We start from the raw sequence: 19812 nt of genomic DNA, 5'->3' as shown, positions 1-19812 counted from the left end.
CATAGACAGTTGAATCCACAGATGTGGAACCCACAGATACAGAGGGCCTTCTGTACTTAGACTCTATCTTCTAGAATCTTAGAGTTGTCTTAGAAATAAATAATTAATAGATAGACAAAATGTGTTTTTTTTATTGTATAAAAATCTAGATTCAACCAAGAATTATCAATTAGGACCCATCCGAGCAGTTTTCTAGGCTATCATTACCTCTGTAGTTTATGCAAAATAACATATTGTAGCAAACAGTTGTTAGTAATTAGCACAGAATGCCAATTTGAAGCAAATAATATTTGCTATTTTTTAAAAAAGTTAGAACAAACAGCACAATGTGCTTCATTTGTTAGTATCATTTTTTTTTTGGTGGGTGAGGGGGAGCTTGAAATTACCTTAATGAGGAATTCACTGTTCTTGGACATTTCTGGGCCATTCTCTACCTTCATTTATTCAATAATCAATAAATGATCCTATAAATCCCTTAAACAGGATTCTCTGGTTGTGTCTTGGCCGCGCCCTTGAAAAACTTGCATATACTTTTTCAGTGGCTCTCTAGCCTCACTCCGAGCAGAATGAAATAGTTATTTGCTGAGTAAACTAAAAAACCAGAGCCTATGGAACGTTCCTGGTAAGACTGGCAATGAGTAGTACTGTCCATGTGCCAGCTTTCAACTCTGGGTTCTGTGTCTTTTACTCCTATAGTAAGAAGTTTTCCTCTGCAACTCTACAGCCATCACTGAAAACATGATTCTTCTGTTTTAATTATAGAAAGATTTCACAAGCATTCTAACTATTGTCTCTGGAAAATAATTCATTTTATTGAAGACTAAAGAACTAAAAATCAGGACTAAAAAAAAATTTATAGAAAGCATACCAGAATCATGCTAGGCAACAAGAACACACAATTCTCTATTATCATATGGAAAGCAGGTACACAAATAAGAATCATAATACAGTGTGCTAGGTTTCATGTTAGAAGGAGGTAGAAGTTACAGTGTTGTCAAGAGCGTCATTATTTACTCCATCTGAAAAGGGCATGGGGCAGTTGAAAGTGTCAGAGAAGACAGATTGTTAAGGTGAGTACAGATTTGTTTTGCTTCTGCTTCAATTCCCCTTTAAATATACTTTTGGTATCCTTTCCCATTGATAAAACTACTTTCCAGGAAATAGGAGGAGAGCATATTACTTAGTCTTGACTGTAAGAAATTTCTTCATTATAAGAGCTAAAGTCTACCTTTTTGCTGCTTCTATCATGATCCTATATCTGTCTTCAACAGAAACACAAAATAAGTCTCAACTTCCTTTCCCATGAGGCAAATCTTCAAACACCTGCCTGATCCTGAATCAGCAGGTAAAGCAAAATAGCAAACCAATCTGAGCTAGAACCTTACATGTAGAGTTTTGTTTTGTCTCTTTCTCGCGATAAGGAGAATCTGCGTCATTCCCAGTATATTAGTTCATGTAATGGTCTGGTTTAAAGGAGAAATCAGTGAGACAAACACACAGGAAGGAAAACTCAATAATCATGCACAGAACAGCAATGGAAAAAAAGAAGCCTGGGTTCTGTTTTAGACAAATGAAGCCAAAAGTTCTAAATTTGAATATTTCTTTATCTCTGCAAACTACTATTGCATCTTTAAGCAATGAATAAATAAATTATAAAAACAAACTAAAAATAAGCTTTCTACAGAGAAACTCTATAGACATTAAATGCAATTTTGGTAAGGTGGTCAGGGGCAACCTGAAGTGACATTTGGACAAAAACCTGAAGGAAGTAACTTGGGGAAAAAAGTATTCCAGGAAGAAAGGAAATCAGGTGCAAAGACACTGAGACATGAGCACATAAGACATATTCCAGGAAAGCAGATATGGCTGGGGCAGTGGGCAGTGATGGGGTATGAGAATGCCAGGAAGTGATTTAGGAGATATAGCCCAGGGACAGACCATATAAGGTCTTGCATATCATGGTAAGGAACCTGGACGTTATTCTCATGTCATGTTGTGATGGGTATTACAGGAAGACATGGGTGATCAAGACCTACCATGTGGAAAACAGACTGTGAATGAAAGATGGGACAAAGGTGGATGCAGGGAAACTAGTTCATAAATATTTCAGTGTTCCAAATGAGAAACAGAAGTTGTCTCAACTAGGATCTTATTAGTCCAGGTGGTGATATCACAGGCATATTTTACACAGATTGCTAATGTTAGACAAAGGATGTGAGAGAAAGAGAGAAGTCAAGGATTTACTGATCAATCAGAAAAACTGATGGTACCACTCATTAAGATGGGGAAAACTAAGGGGAGTAAAATTATGAGTGAAGGTTTGCATATAAGATTGAAATGGGTATTAGCCATGCAACTGGAGTTCTCAAGTGCATAATGGTTATATGGGTCTAAAGCATACAGGAGACAGAAATGATATTTAAAGCCATAGGGCTGCAAAAGCCCACTGAGGGACTGGCTATGAATAAAAAGTCCTGGTGTCATTCCAATGTTTCCTTGAGAAATCATTCTCAACACTGACCACACTGGGATTTTTCCATGGAGTCTTCTAAAATATACTTGCTGACACTCAGGTTCTACTTATAATGATTCTGATTTAATTTTTATCTGTGTTGGGCATAGGCAGTTCTATTTTTAAAGTCTCCTGATGATTCTAGTGGGCAGCTAAGGTTGAGAACTACTGGTTTAAAAATTGGGAGGCAAAGAATGTCCCAGAAATGGAGAATGAGAAGAAATGTTTAGTGAGGTAAGAGTAATGCTGCCAATGATAGCTTTAATCTATGCTTAAATGATAAAAGAAATTACCCTATAAAATGTGGCCCTTTTGTTAACAAGCATTTTATGAATATTATTCAATTTATTTTATAGTTTTCTGTTTATAAAATCTCTCAGGAGAAATACTTTTTTAGTTTTAATGTTAGAAAAGTATTTTATTTTTATTGAGCACATGTTTATTTTTAATCTTAAAGACAATTCATTGGATAACTGTCATTTATTTTCCTGCTAACAAGCTCTCAGGATAAAATTAGTGACCTAATCATAGCACATCTAGTTTAAACTCAATTAAATAAATTCACCAAACATACATCCAGCACCATTATATAAAATGCAGTGTGCCTGACAGTAGGAATATATCCATGCGGACCTAATAATATGCCTATCTTTAGTAGAAGTCTTTGGCTCTACTTTTAGTTCCGGCCCTCCCCTCCCCTTTTTCTTCACTATTCTCATTTGCATTGTGTTTTAAACATTGCTGTGTGCTCATGAGGGTGGAATTTTTAGTTTTAAGTTAAGAACAGTAACAAGAAGGTGACTGGCAAGATGGCTGAATAGGAGCAGCTCCAGACTGCAGCTCCCAGCGAGATCAATGCAGAAGGTGGGTGATTTCTGCATTTCCAACTAAGGTACCTGCCTCATCTCACTGGGACTGGTTAGACAGTGGCTGCAGCCCACAGAGGGTGAGCTGAAGCAGGGTGGGGTGTCATCTCACCCAGGAAGCACAAGGGGTCAAGGAATTCCCTCCCCTAGCCAAGGGAAGCCATGAGAAACTGTGACGTGAGGGACCATACATTCCAGCCCAGGTACTATGCTTTTCCCACAGTCTTTACAACCTGCAGACCAGGAGATTCCCTCGGGTGCCTATACCACCCGGGCCCTGGGTTTCAAGCACAAAATTGGGCAGCCGTTTGGGCAGTCGCCAAGCTAGCTGCAGGAGTTTTTTTCTCATATCCCAGTGTCGCTTGGAATGCCAGCAAGACAGAACTGTTCACTCTGCGGGGGCTGAAGCCAGGGAGCCAAGTGGTCTAGTTCAGCAGATCCCACCCCACAGAGCGCAGCAAGCTAAGATCCACTAGCTTGAAATTCTCACTGCCAGCATAGCAGTCTGAAGTCGACCTGGGATGCTCGAGCTTGTTAAGGATGGCAGGGGGGCATTCTGCCATTACTGAGGCTTGAGTAGGCAGTTTCCCCTCACAGTATAAACAAAGCCACAGGGAAGTTCGAACGAGGTGGAGGTGGAGCCAACAAAGCTGCTGTTGCCAGACTGTCTCACTGGATTCCTCCTTACTGGGCAGGACATCTCTGAAAGAAAGGCAGCAGCCCCTGTCAGGGGCTTATAGATAAAACTCTCATTCCCTGGGACAGAGCACCTGGGGGAAGGGGCGACTGTGGGTGCAGCTTCAGCAAACTTAAACATTCCTGCCTGCCAGCTCTTAAGAGAGCAGTGGATCTCCCAGAACAGCATTCAAGCTCTGCTAAGGGACAGACTGCCTCCTCAAGTGGATCCCTGACCCCCATGCCTTCTGACTGGGAGACACCTCCCAGCAGGAGTCGATAAGACACCTCATAGAGGAGAGCTCTGGCTGGCATCTGGCGGGGGCCCCTCTGGGATGAAGCTTCTAGAGGAAAGAACAGGCAGCAATCTTTGATGTTCTGCAGCCTCCACTGGTGATACCCAGGCAAAGAGGGATTGGAGTGGACCTTCAGCAAACTCCAGTAGACCTGCAGCAGAGGGGCCTGTTAGAAGGAAAACTACCACACAGAAAGGAACAGCATCAACCTCAACAAAAAGGACGTCCACACAAAAGCCCTATCCTAAGGTCACCAACATCAAAGAACAAAGGTAAGTAAGTCTACAAAGATGAGGAAAAACCAGCGCAAAAAAGGCTGAAAATTCCAAAAACAAGAACGCCTCTTCTACTCCAAAGGATCACAACCCCTCACCACCAAGGGAACAAAACTAGATGAAGGATGAATTTGATGAATTGACAGAAGTAGGCTTCAGAAGGTGGGTAATAACAAACTCCTCTGAGCTAAAGGAGCATGTTCTAAACCAATGCAAGGAAGACAAGAACCTTGAAAAGAAGTTACAGGAATTGCTAACTAGAATAACCAATTTAGGGATGAATATAAATGACCTGATGGAGCTGAAAAACACAGCACGAGAACTTTGTGAACCATACACAAGAATCAATAGCAGATTGATCAAGCAGAAGAAAGGATATCAGAGATTAAAGATCAACTTAATTAAATAAAGCAAGAAGACAAGATTAGAGAAAAAAGAATGAAAAGGAAGGAACAAAACCTCCAAGAAATATAGGACTATGTGAAAAGACCAAACCTATGTTTGACTGCTATACCTAAAAGTGGCAGGGAGGATGGAACCAAGTTGGAAAACACTCTTCAGAATATTATTCAGGAGAATTTCCCCACCCTAGCAAGACTGGCCAACATTCAAATTCAGGAAACACAGAAGAACACCACAAAGATACTCCAAGAGAAGAGCAATACCAAGACACATAACCATCACATTCAACAAGGTTAAAATGAAGGAAAAAAATGTTAAGGGCAGCCAGAGAGAAAGGTTGGGTTACCCACAAACGCACAAAGGGAAGCCCATCAGACTAACAACAGATCTTTCTGCAGAAACACTATAGGCCAGAAGAGAGTAGGGGCAAATATTCAACATTCTTAAACAAAAAAATTTTCAATCCAGAATTTCATATCCAGCCAAACTAAGCTTCATAAGAGAAGAAGAAATAAAATCCTTTACAGACAAGTAAATGCTGAGAGATTTTGTCACCACCAGGCTTGCCTTACAAGAGCTCCTGAAGAAAGCACTAAATATGGAAAGTAAAAACCAATATCACCCACTGCAAAAACATACCAAATTGTAAAGACCATCAACACTATGAAGAAATAGCATCAACTAATGGGCAAAATAACCAGCTAGCATCATAATGACAGGATCGAATTCACACATAACAATATTAAACTTAAATGTAAAAGGGTTAAATGCCCCAATTAAAAGGCACAGATTGGCAAATTGGATAAAGAGTCAAGACCCATCAGTGTGCTGTATTCAGGAAACCCATCTCATGTGCAAATTCCACATACTAGAAAAAGAGGGACTCCTCCCTAATTCATTTTATGAGGCCGGCATCATCCTGATACCAAAACCTGGCAGAGACACAACATAAAAAGAAAATTTCAGGCCAACATCCCTGATAAACATCAATGTGAAAGTTCTCAGTAAAATACTGGCAAACCAAATCCAGCAGCACATGAAAAAGCTTATCCAGCACAATCAAGTTGGCTTCATCAATGGGATGCAAGGCTGGTTTAATATACATGAATCAATAAACAGAATCCATCACATAAACAGAACCAAAGGAAAAAACCACATGATTATCTCAATCGATGCAGAAAAGGCCTTCAATAAAATTCAGCATGACTTCATGCTAAAAACTCTCAATAAACTAGATATTGATGGAACGCATCTCAAAATAATAAGAGCTATTTATGACAAACTCACAGTCAATATCATACTGATTGGGCAAAAGCTGGAAACATTCCCTTTGAAAACTGGCACAAGACAAGGATGCCCTCTCTCACCATTCCTATTGACTATAATATTGTAAGTTCTGGCCAGGGAAATCAGGCAAGAGAAAAAAAATAAAGGGTATTCAAATAGGAAGAGAGGAAGTCAAATTGTCTCTGTTTGCAGATGACGTGATTGTATATTTAGAAAACCCTATTACCTCAGCCCCAAATCTCCTTAAGCTGATAAGCAACTTCAGCAAAGTCTCAGGATACAAAATCAATGTGAAAAAATAACAAGTATTCCTATACATCAATAATAGACAAACAGCCAAATAATGAGTGAACTCCCATTGACTATTGCTACAAAGAGAATGAAATACCTAGGAATACAACTTAAAGGGATATGAAGGACCTCTTCAAGGAGAACTACAAACCACTGCTCAAGAGAAATAAGAGAGGACACAAACAAATGGAAAAATATTCCATGCTCATAGATAGGAAGAATCAATATCATGAAAATGGCCATACTGCCCAAAGTAATTTAAAGATTCAATGCTATCCCCATCAAGCTATCACTAACTTTCTTCACAAAATTAGAAAAAAAAAATATTTCATATAGAACCAACAAAAAGCCCGTATAGCCAAGACAATCCTAAGCAAAAAGAACAAAGCTAGAGGCATCATACTACATGTCTTCAAACTATACTACAACGCCACAGTAATCAAAACAGCACAGTACTGGTACCAAAACAGATATATAGACCAATGGAACAGAACAGAGGCCTCAGAAATAATGCCACACATCTACAACCATCTGATCTGTGACAAACCTGACCAAAAAAAAAAAAAAGTTATAGGGAAAGGATTCCCTATTTAATCAATGGTGTTGGGAAAACTGGCTAGCCATATGCAGAAAACTGAAACTGGAATCTATCCTTACACCTCATACAAAAATTAACTCAAGATGGATTAAAGACTTAAACATAAGGTCTAAAACTATAAAAGCCCTAGAAGAAAACCTAGGCAATACCATTCAGGACATAGGCATGGGCAAAGTCTTTGTGACTGAAACACCAAAAGCAATGGCAACAATAGCCAAAATAGAAAAATGGGATCTAATTAAACTAACGAGTTTCTCCACAGCAAAAGACACTGTCATCAGAGTGAGCAGGCAACCTAGACAATGGGAGATTTTGCAATCTATCCATCTGACAAACGGCTAACATACAGAATCTACAAGAAACTTAAACAACTTTACAAGAAAGAAAAAACAACCCCATCAAAAAGTGGGTGAAGTATATGAACAGAAGACATTTATGTGGCCAAAAAAACATATTTTTTGTTTTCTCAAAAGAAGACATTTATGTGGCCAAAAAACATATTTAAAAAGTTCACCATCACTGGTCATTAGAGAAATGCAAATCAAAACAATAATGAGATACCATCTCACACCAGTTAGAATGGAGATCATTAAAAAGTCAGGAAACAACAGATACTGGAGAGGATCTGGAGAAATAGGAACACTTTTACACTGTTGGTGGGAGTGTAAATTAGTTCAACCATTGTGGAAGACAGTGTGACGATTCCTCAAGGATCTAGGACCAGAAATACCATTTGACCCAGCAATCCCATTACTGGGCATATACCCAAAGGATTATAAATCATTCTGTTATAAAGACACATGCACACATACATTTATTGCAGCATTACTCATAACAGCAAAGACTTGGAACCAACCCAAATGCCCATCAATGCTATACTCGATAAAGAAAATGTGGCACATATACACCATGGAATACTATGCAGCCATAAAAAAGAATGAGTTCATGTTCTTTGCAGGGACATGGATGAAGCTAGAAACCATCATTCTCAGCAAACTAACACAGGAACAGAAAACCAAACACCACATGTTCCCACTCATAAGTGGGAGTTGAACAATGAGATCACATGGACACAGGGAGGGAAACATCACACACCAGGGCCTGTTGGGTGGTGGGGGGCAAGGTGAGGGATAGCATTAGGAGAAATACCTAATGTAGATGACGGGTTAATGGGTGCAGCAAACCATCATGGCACACGTACACCTATGTAAGAAACCTGCATGTTCTGCACATGTATCCCAGAACTTAAAGGGTTTTTTTGTATTGTTTTGTTTTTTGTTTTTTTAATGTCAGGCTTTTGGCCTCACTCTCCCTGTGCAAACCAGTAAAAGGTCTAGGATTTGTGAGCTGTCCTTGCTCCCACTTGTTTTGTTTTGATACATGTTTTCTAATAATCCAGTTTGTCTCTTCTCCCCTGCAGGCCATCAAACTCCAAACGGTCATGCAACTGGAGCCTCATACAATGGCCTCTTCTGCTGGGGACCCTTAGATAAGCTTCTGAGGCAGACTGGACTGACATTTCCTCAAAACAGCACCCCCTGTCAGCAGCAAGCAGTTAAGATCAGTCTTTGCCCTTATCACTATCCTTATTCTAACGGCAGTTAGATGTACTTCTTTAGAGGGAGAAATGAATCAGCCAAGCAAAAAGGGCTCCTTGGAGAACCTCTGACTGGGTGGCGCTCTGGGAAAATGGGTTGGAGCCATGGAAGTTCATGCCATTTGCAGATGGGAGGAGTCTGGCCTCTTCTGTTCCTGGGTGGTAACCTGAGATTCAACTGGAAAGATTTGGGCCTGTTAAGAGGAATCCTTCTCACTTTGCTGAGTTTTTCCTTTTCACCCAGTAAATTCCATTTTTCTCACCCTTTTATGTGTCCACAAACCTAATTTTTCCTGGTTGTGTGACAAGAACTCAGCTTTTAGCTGAATTAAGAAAAATGTCCTACAATACTATGAAGTCATGGAGGAAGAGAGGAATTGAAAGAAAAAGATTTGGACTCCACTCTCCATTTAAAATAAGCTTTACTGTTCTTTTCAACAGTGTAATAGTCCCAGTTGTCTGATAATAATACATAATTTTCAGGTGCAGTGCTGTGCAGATACTAAATGGCTGAATTTAGAAGACACTGAAAATGAAATAGTGCTCCTATTATTCAATTTAGAAAATGAGAATAGAACTATCATTTGGTCTTTTCTACAGTCTTCCACTACCCAAATTCAAATATGTAATGCAGTAAAGTCTAATCAACAGAGAGACATCACAGAACATAATATCCCCAACATCTTTTCCTTCTAAGCTGGGGGTAGTGGGATGAGAGTGGCAGAGACTAAATTCTTGCCATCCCCTGCCCCAGTTAAACAATGGTTCCTTCCTCAGAGGCAGCAAACATCCCACTCCACTCCACTGCCAATAAGACTAAGAGTGTCAGTCTCAGTGGTGTGATCACTTTGCATGACTCCTGCATTCCTAGGCGTTCCTATTTGGCTCCTCTCTTTGAAACCTAAAAGAGCTTGGCTCAACCTGCCACCAGGCTGAGCTTAATCACACATACCACTCACATCACGTTGCACTGCCTCAAGCTTCCACTACTGTGTTATTATGTCCTGTAGGTGGGAGATAAAACTTCCAGGCTGGAAAAAAAAAAAAAAAAGAAAAAAAAACTTTTTCACAACTGGGGTTAATTCTTACAAAGAGAAAGCATTCAACTGGCAAAAATTATTGTCATGTTCCATTTAGATAGGGTGCCTCTTGAAGAAAAACTACCTGAGATAGAGTAAGTTGCTGTAGCAGCACAGCTCAAGTGTGAAAACTGAATGCCAATGCAGAGGCAGTGCCTTCAGAAAACACCCACTGCAAAGATGAATCCTGATGATTCAGACTGTCAACTTCCGGAGAGGCAGGACTAAGTCTTTTTCTGTGGGATGCAGCTGTATCACACAGCGTTTCCCAGAGAATAAGTACTAGATGAATACTGGCTGAATGAAATCAAGAACACCACCAGACCCACTGGACTCTAAGCAAAACCAGGTGGTTGCTGGCCCTGTCAAAATACTCTTTAAAAATGAGCCAGCATCAATGTTACTCCAATGATGCCAGAACCTTTTAGTCAAAGGAGCAGCATACAATTCCATGTTGTGGCTAATTAAGGAAATCTCACCTAATTAGAGAGAAGTCCTACTTAGAAATAAAAGTATGCCGAGAGAAACTTACTCTAAGAATATGAGGCTTGGTGCGGTGGCTCACGTCTGTAATCTCAACATTTTGAGAGGTTGAGGCAGGCAGATTGCTTGAGCTCAGGAGTTCGAGACCAGCCTGGGCAACATAAGGAGACCCCATCTCTACAAAAAATACAAACAATTATCTGGGTGTGGTGGTGTGCACCTGTGGTCCCAACAATTGTGCTCCCAACAGGAGGATCACTTGTGCCCAGGAAGTTGAGGCTGCAGTGAGCCGTGATCATGCCATTAACTGCAGTCTGGGTGACAGAGTGAGGCCCTATCTAAAAAATAAAAATTCAAAATTAAAATAAAAGTATTTGAAATAAAATCTGATTCTATATCCTCTCTTGACAGTTAGTAACTATAATGGCTTGGTCATTATGGTACTTTGTAATCTTGAAGGAAAAAAAAATGTTTTAGAGAAATTGGAGACTTTCTTACTTCCCCATTTTAAATCTAAAAATAAAGACACTATGCTAAAACCAATGGTATTCAGATTTCATTCTGAAAGAAAGTGAAACTGGTAGATGACTACATACAAAGAAGTAAAAAAAAAAAAAAATGTAACTGGGCAGCTTAACTTTAAAATGCATTTTCAACTTTTTTTTCTTTCTCTTGGGTTTCAAGATACAACCTTGAGGAAAACTGCAGAAGCCTTTCCTTAGCCTTAAAAAAGACTCCACCTCTCCCTTTCTCATGGTATATCCTCCCTTCATATCTATCTAACCATATGCTAATATCTAATTATGTGCCTTCTTAGAAATTCCAGGAGCTAATCTTAAGACAGATAGACCAAGTCTGGAGACCCAGCCGTAAAATTCCAGAGGTTACTCCAAGGCTGCCAGATAACAACCCAGTCATTGTTGAAATGACATCAGCCCACGTTCCAGCTGGACTGGGACCCAAGTTAGCTATCAGAACAAGACATACATAGACATTTACTCCGCCCAATTCTTGCATGCCTGCTTTATCAAGTTTTCCCTTTTTAAACCTCTGCCTTCCACCACCACCCCACCCCAAATCAGAGCAAATCAGTGCTACATCCTCTGAAAAGCCTTCTGTGACAGTCTGTTCTCACCAGAAGGTAACTCCTTCCTTGCCCCTCCTTGTTGTATTGGATAGGAATCTGGATAGGAATAGGAATCCAATACTTTGGATAGGAATCTGGTGGCTTCTCTCTCTCTTTTTTTTTTTTTTTTTTTTTTACTAGTTTTGGTTAATAAAGTTACTGTCTTTCTACCAGGTCTTGCTCTTGTTAATCGGACTATACAAGCAGAGAGCATCTGGACTTATGTTTGATTACAAATATACAATAATCTACAGGTGGTCACAATGGTACTCAAACATTCTAATAATTAGTGGAGCTCATTCTCTTTATATCACCTTAATTAGCCATGAGTTTTGAGAAGCGCATAGAATGTTTACTTGGGGATGCCAAATTTTATTTTGTGCCATTGACTATATAAAATTTAAATTACCCATACTTGTATATCATATCCCCTTGCTTCCCCATCACCACCACCAAGACTATAGCACTGGGAGGACAGGAATCATCTCTCACCTACTCTCTATAAGCTACATAGCAGCTAAAGTGCTACATCCTCTGCAAAGCCTTCTGTGACAGTCTGTTCTCACCAGAAGGTAACTCCTTCCTTGACTCCTTGTTGTATTGAGTGTCAGCACTACCCCTTTACTTTAAGATTTTAGCACATTCTCACTCCGCTAAATATTTCAAGCCCTTGGGGAATTAAAAAAAAAAATACTCAAAAAACAGCTAGGATCCATGTCCTTAATAACAAAACTAAAAGCTAGCCATAGGTAGACACATATTAATCAAGCTAAATTACAGTATGGCCATTTTTCTTCTAGTACAATTACCTTTGGCTTTAAGACAAAAATGAATCATTAGGGTTCTGCATGTCTTCTGGCAAAGAAATAAATACACAGCATGAGCTGAAAGCTCAACATTGTGTCATTAGAACAAGTTCTATAGATATGCATTTGCTGAGTTAATCCTCCTTCATTATCTTCATTAGCTAACAATCCATGGAGTCACTGCCCATAATTATTGCCCTAACAGACATGTATGTTTGAAATATTAACTTTCCCACAGACTCCAAACCTTCAGTAAGCAGCTCTCAATGATTCATTATATTAACAATATATGTCATCATACTCCTCTTAAATATGCATGAGATTAAAAACCACCCATTTTGCAAATCTTCCAATGTCATTTTTAGTATAATCTGTTACCTTTTAGATACTGTAATTCTAACGGCAACCAGGTACCACTATAACAAAGGTAAGTTTAATTATCTGGTTTCTAAGTAACCAGTATTATAACTTATTCCACTTTTATTCCATTTTAACATGCATTCAAATGAGAATATTTCATAACACAAAGTATAATACTTTTTAAAGTATATATGATTTTATCCTATAATTCTTTCCCCAGAGGTCACTGCCACCATGAATTTGTGTTTATCTTTCTAATGCTTCCTTTACTGCTTTTACTGCATATGTATGCATCCATAAATAAATCATAGATGATAAAAAACTTTAATTCACAGGATAACCTAGTTTAAAATGGCATATAAAAGAGGTAAATTAATTTTGATAGGTATTTTATAGAAAAATATATAATTCAAGATTGAAATTTATCAAGAAATTAGCATGCAATATATTGATGCCTATTAAAAATACATTGTAAAGTACTATTTGGATAGTTATGATGTCCTATTTCTAATCAAATACATTATAAACTTTTATAAATTTTGAGTTTATTCAATCTTTTACAGAAAAGATCAGATATGATCCAAAAAATGCAAATACAAAATCCACCAGAAGAAAATAAAATTCAAATAAAGGTAAAAATCACATCATTAATCTCAGATCATGTTACTTCACACACCATAGTTAGAACAGCTACAGATTATTATTGACTTAACTGTAATAATAGTAATAATGGTAATTGCCACAGTTACGTGCACCAATAGCTTAATTAACTTACTATATGTTAGGCACAGTAATTAGTAATTTACATTAATATTTCATTTACTTTTCACAATAACCAAGTTGAGATATTAATATTATTGACATTTTACAGATGAGGAAAGGGAAGGCCTACAGAGATTAAATGACTTGCCCAAGGTCACAGGGTTTGATAATGGAGGTGGTTTGACTCCATGTCTCCATGTCTATCCTCTTAACCACAAAGTCAGAACCCAGCTCCCTAGAATGCCCGTTTCCTTGCATGGCCTTAGATGAGTCCTCTCAATTCTCTAAAGCTCATTTCCTTTAGCTGTAAAATGGGAATAACATTAATATATGCTAGGATTACTCAGAATTAATTAGAATGGTTTAAGAGAAAGTACTGAGCAAATCACGGAGCAATACACTGTTGCTTGTTATGTTACAGATAAAAACAACGCTGCAAATGAAAAAAAAAAAAAATCCCTGCAAATTGGCTCTTGGTCAAAATTTTCCAAGAAGAAATAGTTTACTTAGGTAAACATTAATGATTGTTTTATTTTGTGATATGACTGGAGCAGGAATCTCACCCAAATCTCACTTTCAATTGTAATCCCCAGTGTTGGAGGTGGGGCCTGGTGGGAGGTAACTGGATCATGGGAGCACTGTCTCATGATTTAACACCGTCTCCCTTGGTGCTGTTGTTGCAACAGTGAGTTCTCACGATATCTGGTTGTTTAAAAGTGTATGGCACCTCCGCTTTCTCTTCTTCCTGCTCCAGCCATAAGAAATGCTGGCTTCCCCTTTGCCTTCTGCCACAATTATACACTTTTTGAGGCCTTCGTGAAGGCCAAGGAGATGCCTCCAAGCTTCTGGTACAGCCTGCAGAACTGTGAGCAAATTAAGCATCTTTTCTTTAGAAACTATCCAGTCTTAGGTATGTCTTTACAGCCATGTGAGAACAGACTAATGCACCTTGCTTAGGTAAGACACAGAAATTATTACATAAAGGCAAATAAGAACCAATATCTTTATTATACAGAGAGATAGAAAGAGATAAGCAACAATAGACTAAACTGGAAGTGAACAGTGAAGCTAGGAATGCAACTTTGGAGATGCGTACCATGAAAACTGTCATACCACTGGATTTGAGCTAAGAGCTCTTCAAAACTAAGGTTTTTTAAAGTTATCTCGAGTCATTATCAAGTCTTAATTTACTGTGATTCATATACATATATGTATTGATTTCTGGAAATATTTAGCTCTTTAAGCATAGAAAGGTAAAATAATATTCAAAAGTGTCATCATCATTTTAGATGTTATTACTGGGATTATTTTTCTACAGGGCTTTGTGTTTTAAAAATTATGTCATAAGTATCACGTCAATCAAGATCCTAAAACAAGTATTATTGCAAGTTTGAGATCAGGAAACTGAATTCAACAAAGTTAATAATAAATCTCTATATCTATATATGCTGTATATGTGCATGCATGTATGCATGTGTTGTACATGATGAGCACACAGGTGTCGATCATTCTGGTTAAATATTAGAAAGCAAAAAAGTAGCCCATCCTCTTCTTTGGAATTAGAGAAACCAATGAAGTACTGTATCAAAAATTAGGGGGAGAAAGATGAGAAGTAATAAATGGTAAAGGAAGTACAAAACGTCTCTAACACATAGATAGACCAATAACTACTTTTATTAAGAACATGAACTTGGTGTTTTACTTAGATTAGAACAAGATGCAGAATTTGCAGACAGTGATGAGGTGAATTACCCTTGTGCCCTCCTCCCACAGCACTGGCTCAGACAACCACGAACAATGCCCCATCACCTCTTTGCTGGATTTCCTTTTCATTCCATCCCCATTTCCATCTCTGTGGTGGTTCAGTCAGGCTGGTGGGAAAAATTTTAGTTTTAATAGCCACAAACCCTCTTGGAAGGTCTGAGGGTTTGCATAACTTCAGTAATAAATCTGTCTGAAGGCAATCTTGTCCCCTTACCTTTAGTTAAGTAAACTAGAGTAGAAACAAAGGAATGTGGAGAGTTTACCTAACTAGCTTGTTTACTCGTGTGGTCCTAAGACTAATCTTTGATCTAACATGGGTGCTTAATTGTCTTCTACTTGGGAAGTCCACAATGTCAATTACACTCTGGTGGTGTTGACTCAAGCCTTTGTCAATTAATCTTTACTGAATAAATGCAAGTCTTGCTGACTGATTGAGATCACAGTCACAACTGTTTACAGCATTTTGCGTGGAGTCTGTAAGTGGCCCAGATGCTCAGCTGGACTGGCAAAGCAGAATATCTGTGTGTCAGTGTACTTTATTCATCCATCGTTGGGTCAGGGTCTGCAGGACAGACCCCCACACATTTCTGGGGAGCTATTCTGTATCTAGCTATTAGGCTGCTGAAGAAACCAAGGTCTTGGGATGATGTTCAGATGACCAACACCTGGAATGGCTGCATGTTCTCTAAGGCTAACACATCTTCCTGGGCTTTGTCAGTGACTTGGAGTGTCACTAGTACTCATAGGACAATGACTATTTGTTTAACCTATATAATCAGATAACAACTCTAAGCCTCAGCTTTCTTGTCTGTAAAATAAACTAACTAGCTAATTTCTAAAGTGCTAAGACCTTGCCACTATAGGAATTCTACATCCAAGAGATGTCTTGTTTTCTATTTCCTGAGGCACGTGAATTTTTTGTATCTAGTAGTTTTGCACCTTTCTTAATGTCTGATCATTAATTATTTAAACAAAGTACATATAGCCAAAAGAAAAGAAATAGAGAAAAAGGCCACATATTTTCAGTAATTCCTATAGTCACTTTCAAGACTCTCACATCACTAAATGAGGAATAAAGGAGACTTTGAACTGCATAAACCCACAAATATAATAAGTTGCATTATCAAAAGTGTTTTCTTGATGATGTAAGAAGAACATTGCGAGAGAGTGTAGAATCTGCAAGGTCCTACCTACCTCCTGGCCGTTCATGCTCTCCATCAGTGTGTAAAAGCATGGCAATGGGCATCCCTACATTCTTGGATCGTCCAGCCACAACCACATTTTTTCCAAACGTCTGAATTCCTTAAAATACAGAGTTAGGTTTAAATATAGAATTGATAACAAGAAGTAAATTAAACATTTGTACAGCCAACTGAAACATTCTTTAAATATTTCTAATTAAATCTGAATTATTATGTGGCTTATCTATAATATGAGTACATTCATTATTTATAAATAATTCATTTTATGCTTCTTTCATTTGGCACTTCTCTGATTATGTCCTCATTAAAAAACACAGACATTCTTAAGTTGACGTTAAGTTACTATTAAACACTGAGGTTCACATTAAGAGTTAGAAGAGTACAGTCTTAACATATGTTAACTGCTAATTATAAAATAAGCAAAGTACAACAATGTCGAACTCAATTGGCAATCAAATTTTGAGCAACGCTGGAACAAAAACAAGTGAAAAAATAGGCATTTTTCACAAAGTGCATGCATTTTACTCCATAGGAAAGAAGCACTAAACTTACAGACTTAGAAATATGTAAAAAATAAAGCCTGTAGAACCTTCTACTTCTTTTCCACTAAGTTTCTTCAGAAGTAAAGCAAAGAAGTTAGAACTAAGGATTTTCCAGTACTAACACTGTAAGAGTATGATTCTAGGATCAGTTTTCTCTTGGAAGTTTTTCTTTCTCAGAAAACAGATTAGAAAGGAGAAAATGCTGCCAAAAATAGAAGTAACAATGATGGAGGTAGGAAAATCATTAATATATAAGGCAATTTGGGTTAATTAACATAGAGGTAAACATCTGTATACACTGTAAGAGCATTACCGGATCCAGTACAGTACAAGAGTAAATGTTTAAAATGAAAACCCAAGTCAATAGAAATGATAACTATATGATCAGCACATATTTTTAAAGGTACAGAAAAATATATTTTAGAAAAGTTTTCATTATAATGCATGAAGTTTATATTTTAAAGGTAGACATATACCACCACTATGTGGAAAATTCACTTCCTATAAGTTGCAACTGCAGTTATGTATAGCCTGGCTAATGTTCTTCATTTTATTTTATTTTGGATTTTTTTTTCTGTTTGTTTGTTTTGTTTTTGAGACAGAGTCTTGCTCTGTCACCCAGGCTGGAGTACAGTGGCGTGATCTTGGCTCAGTGCAAGCTCCACCTCCCAGGTTCATGCCGTTCTCCTTCCTCAGCCTCCCGAGTAGCTGGGACTACAGGTGCCCACCACCATGCCCAGCTAATTTTTTGTATTTTCAGTAGAGATGGGGTTTCACCCTGTTAGCTAGGATTGGATTATGTTTTGACTTCTACAATTTTATATCTCTCTATAGACTGATGTTTTATGGCTTTTGATTATCTGCCACTCTACAAGACTGAGGTGGTCCCATCAAGTCTCAGCACACAAATGCTCAGCTCAGCACCTAGCATCCATGTCCTGAAGACCACAAGTTACCAACCTGTTCTTTTTATTATTTCCCAAACAGCACTGGCAGTGGCAGGTATGAAAGAATGCTGATCAAGGCACAATCTTCCAATATTGATAATATGAAATCCATCTACATCTTTTTCTGGGGCTATTCCATTGCATATCATTCGCTCATCAACGTGTTCTGAAAAATAAATAAAATTTGTCTAATGTTAAAATCGTTATTTATTTGGTAGCCTAAAAAATGAAATCTGAGAATCTAAAGCCACATCACTTATAATTTAGTTCCAAGAAAGGTGTAAAGTCACTATTATTATTACTATTTGCCACCAAAATAGTAAGCCAAAGTGCTCTTGACTGATAGCTGTAATGAACTGCAGCTGGAGTATATGCTATTCCAGAGTCAAAGTGGCTGGACCAGTGAAAGAAAAAAAATTGTGAATTAAAAAATACCAATGAGATCTGCTAATAGCCAGGTGTCATGTCTTTGTTTCGGTAAGTTTGTATATTTACAGGGTTTGAATCCACATTTCTCTGACACAAGACAGTTCTACTAATAGCCTTCTATTAAATACTTTGACCACTGGAGATTAAAAGGGGTTTGTTAGTGTTAAGAATAGTCATAACATCATGAGTTCTTAGCTTCCTCTTAAATGACATAACAAAAAAGTTAATAAAAACATGTGCGCACACATACATCTTTTCTCTAAAGCATTGTCACAGTAAAACAAAAAATATTACTACAATTTGCTATATGGAAGAAAAATAACACAACCTGAGTAATAAACTAATCAAATGAAATATAGGATGCCAGTCATCTCATTTTTTAAAAGTATAGAAATATAAAACAGGCTCCTATTACTCTATGCAGAGTAGTTTAACGTACCACTAACCTAACAATTAAGCCATGTGCCTAATATATTAAAAGTATATTTTCTATGTAAAAGTTTCTTTGGCCATTATATAATGTGATTTAGACATAATTCCTTAAAACATTATAAAAGTCTAAGTTCAAACTTTTCAGAAAGCTATGCCTTGGGCTTTATATCTTTTGTATTCTAAAAGTGTGCTACTGCTACCTTACTATAAGCCAAGTCAACTAACCATAATCAATTAATTAATTTTAAAGGACAAAAGTCCTTTAAATATATAAAGTGTTCATTTGAATCTTATTCAAATAGAAACTGAGTCTTTGGAAAGTCTCTTCATTCAATAGTTTTTCACTTGTAATAACTGCATTCAGTCTATAATGTTTTAGTAGGGCCTCCATCTATTTTCTCTATAGCTAGAAGATCATCATATAGATTCTACTCAAACTTTTAAAAGAATACATATTTAACTTATTACATGAGGGTAAAACTAGTGGTTCTTTTATAAAAAAATCTAGGTGATGATGATGATAAGTCATTTTTAAATCACCTATCATTCATGCAGAATCTTCATGACATGGATATTTTTTACAATGAAATGAAAAGTTGTATATATGAAAAGAAAAACCATATTTGAAGTATCTATTTTCAGCTAGGACTCAAATTAGTTTATTTCTAAGTTCAAAACTGGCTAATATATGCATGGGCTGTGCTACTGACTGAAAAGAACTCAACAAGGACTCTTTGTAGATTTTAAAAACCATTCTCCAAACAATAAGCCTGAATTACACTGAATTTTGCCATCTACCATTGTTTGCGCTCCCATTCAGGGAAAATAACGTTAAGGCTATAACAAATATTTCATTTCACACACCAGCTGAAATACTTGAGAAGAAATGTAAGCATCTGAAAATCTGGAAGCCAGAATTAGAGACTAGTGGTACAGATCTGTCCTCTTGTATATGTCAACTTCAACTCAGATCATAATTCAGATCACCATTTTGGTTTGTCTTAAGTATTTAAGTATTAGTAGTTTAAAAGACAGATGAGTGGACATACAAAAGGTACAGTGGATTCATAAAACCTGAATC

The 19812-nt window shown here is 37.6% G+C and overlaps 1 protein-coding gene across 1 annotated transcript in view; it reads right to left on the bottom strand.

Annotated features, from left to right (window-relative positions):
• The window catches only part of MTHFD2L (methylenetetrahydrofolate dehydrogenase (NADP+ dependent) 2-like), a 138947-nt gene that overhangs the window by 79353 nt on the left and 39782 nt on the right, over positions 1 to 19812 (bottom strand). The window contains exons 4-5 of the mRNA XM_011927166.1: positions 17884 to 18036; positions 16374 to 16481 (exon numbers count right to left, since the gene is read on the bottom strand). Coding sequence (XP_011782556.1) covers positions 16374 to 16481; positions 17884 to 18036 — 261 coding nt within the window. The remainder of the gene's footprint in view (positions 1 to 16373; positions 16482 to 17883; positions 18037 to 19812) is intronic.

Source organism: Colobus angolensis, unplaced genomic scaffold (assembly GCF_000951035.1).
Source record: "Colobus angolensis palliatus isolate OR3802 unplaced genomic scaffold, Cang.pa_1.0 Scaffold70, whole genome shotgun sequence".
Classification (NCBI taxonomy): domain Eukaryota; kingdom Metazoa; phylum Chordata; class Mammalia; order Primates; family Cercopithecidae; genus Colobus; species Colobus angolensis.
Note: the sequence above shows the minus strand (reverse complement) of the source record. Positions and strands in the feature narration are given on the sequence as shown.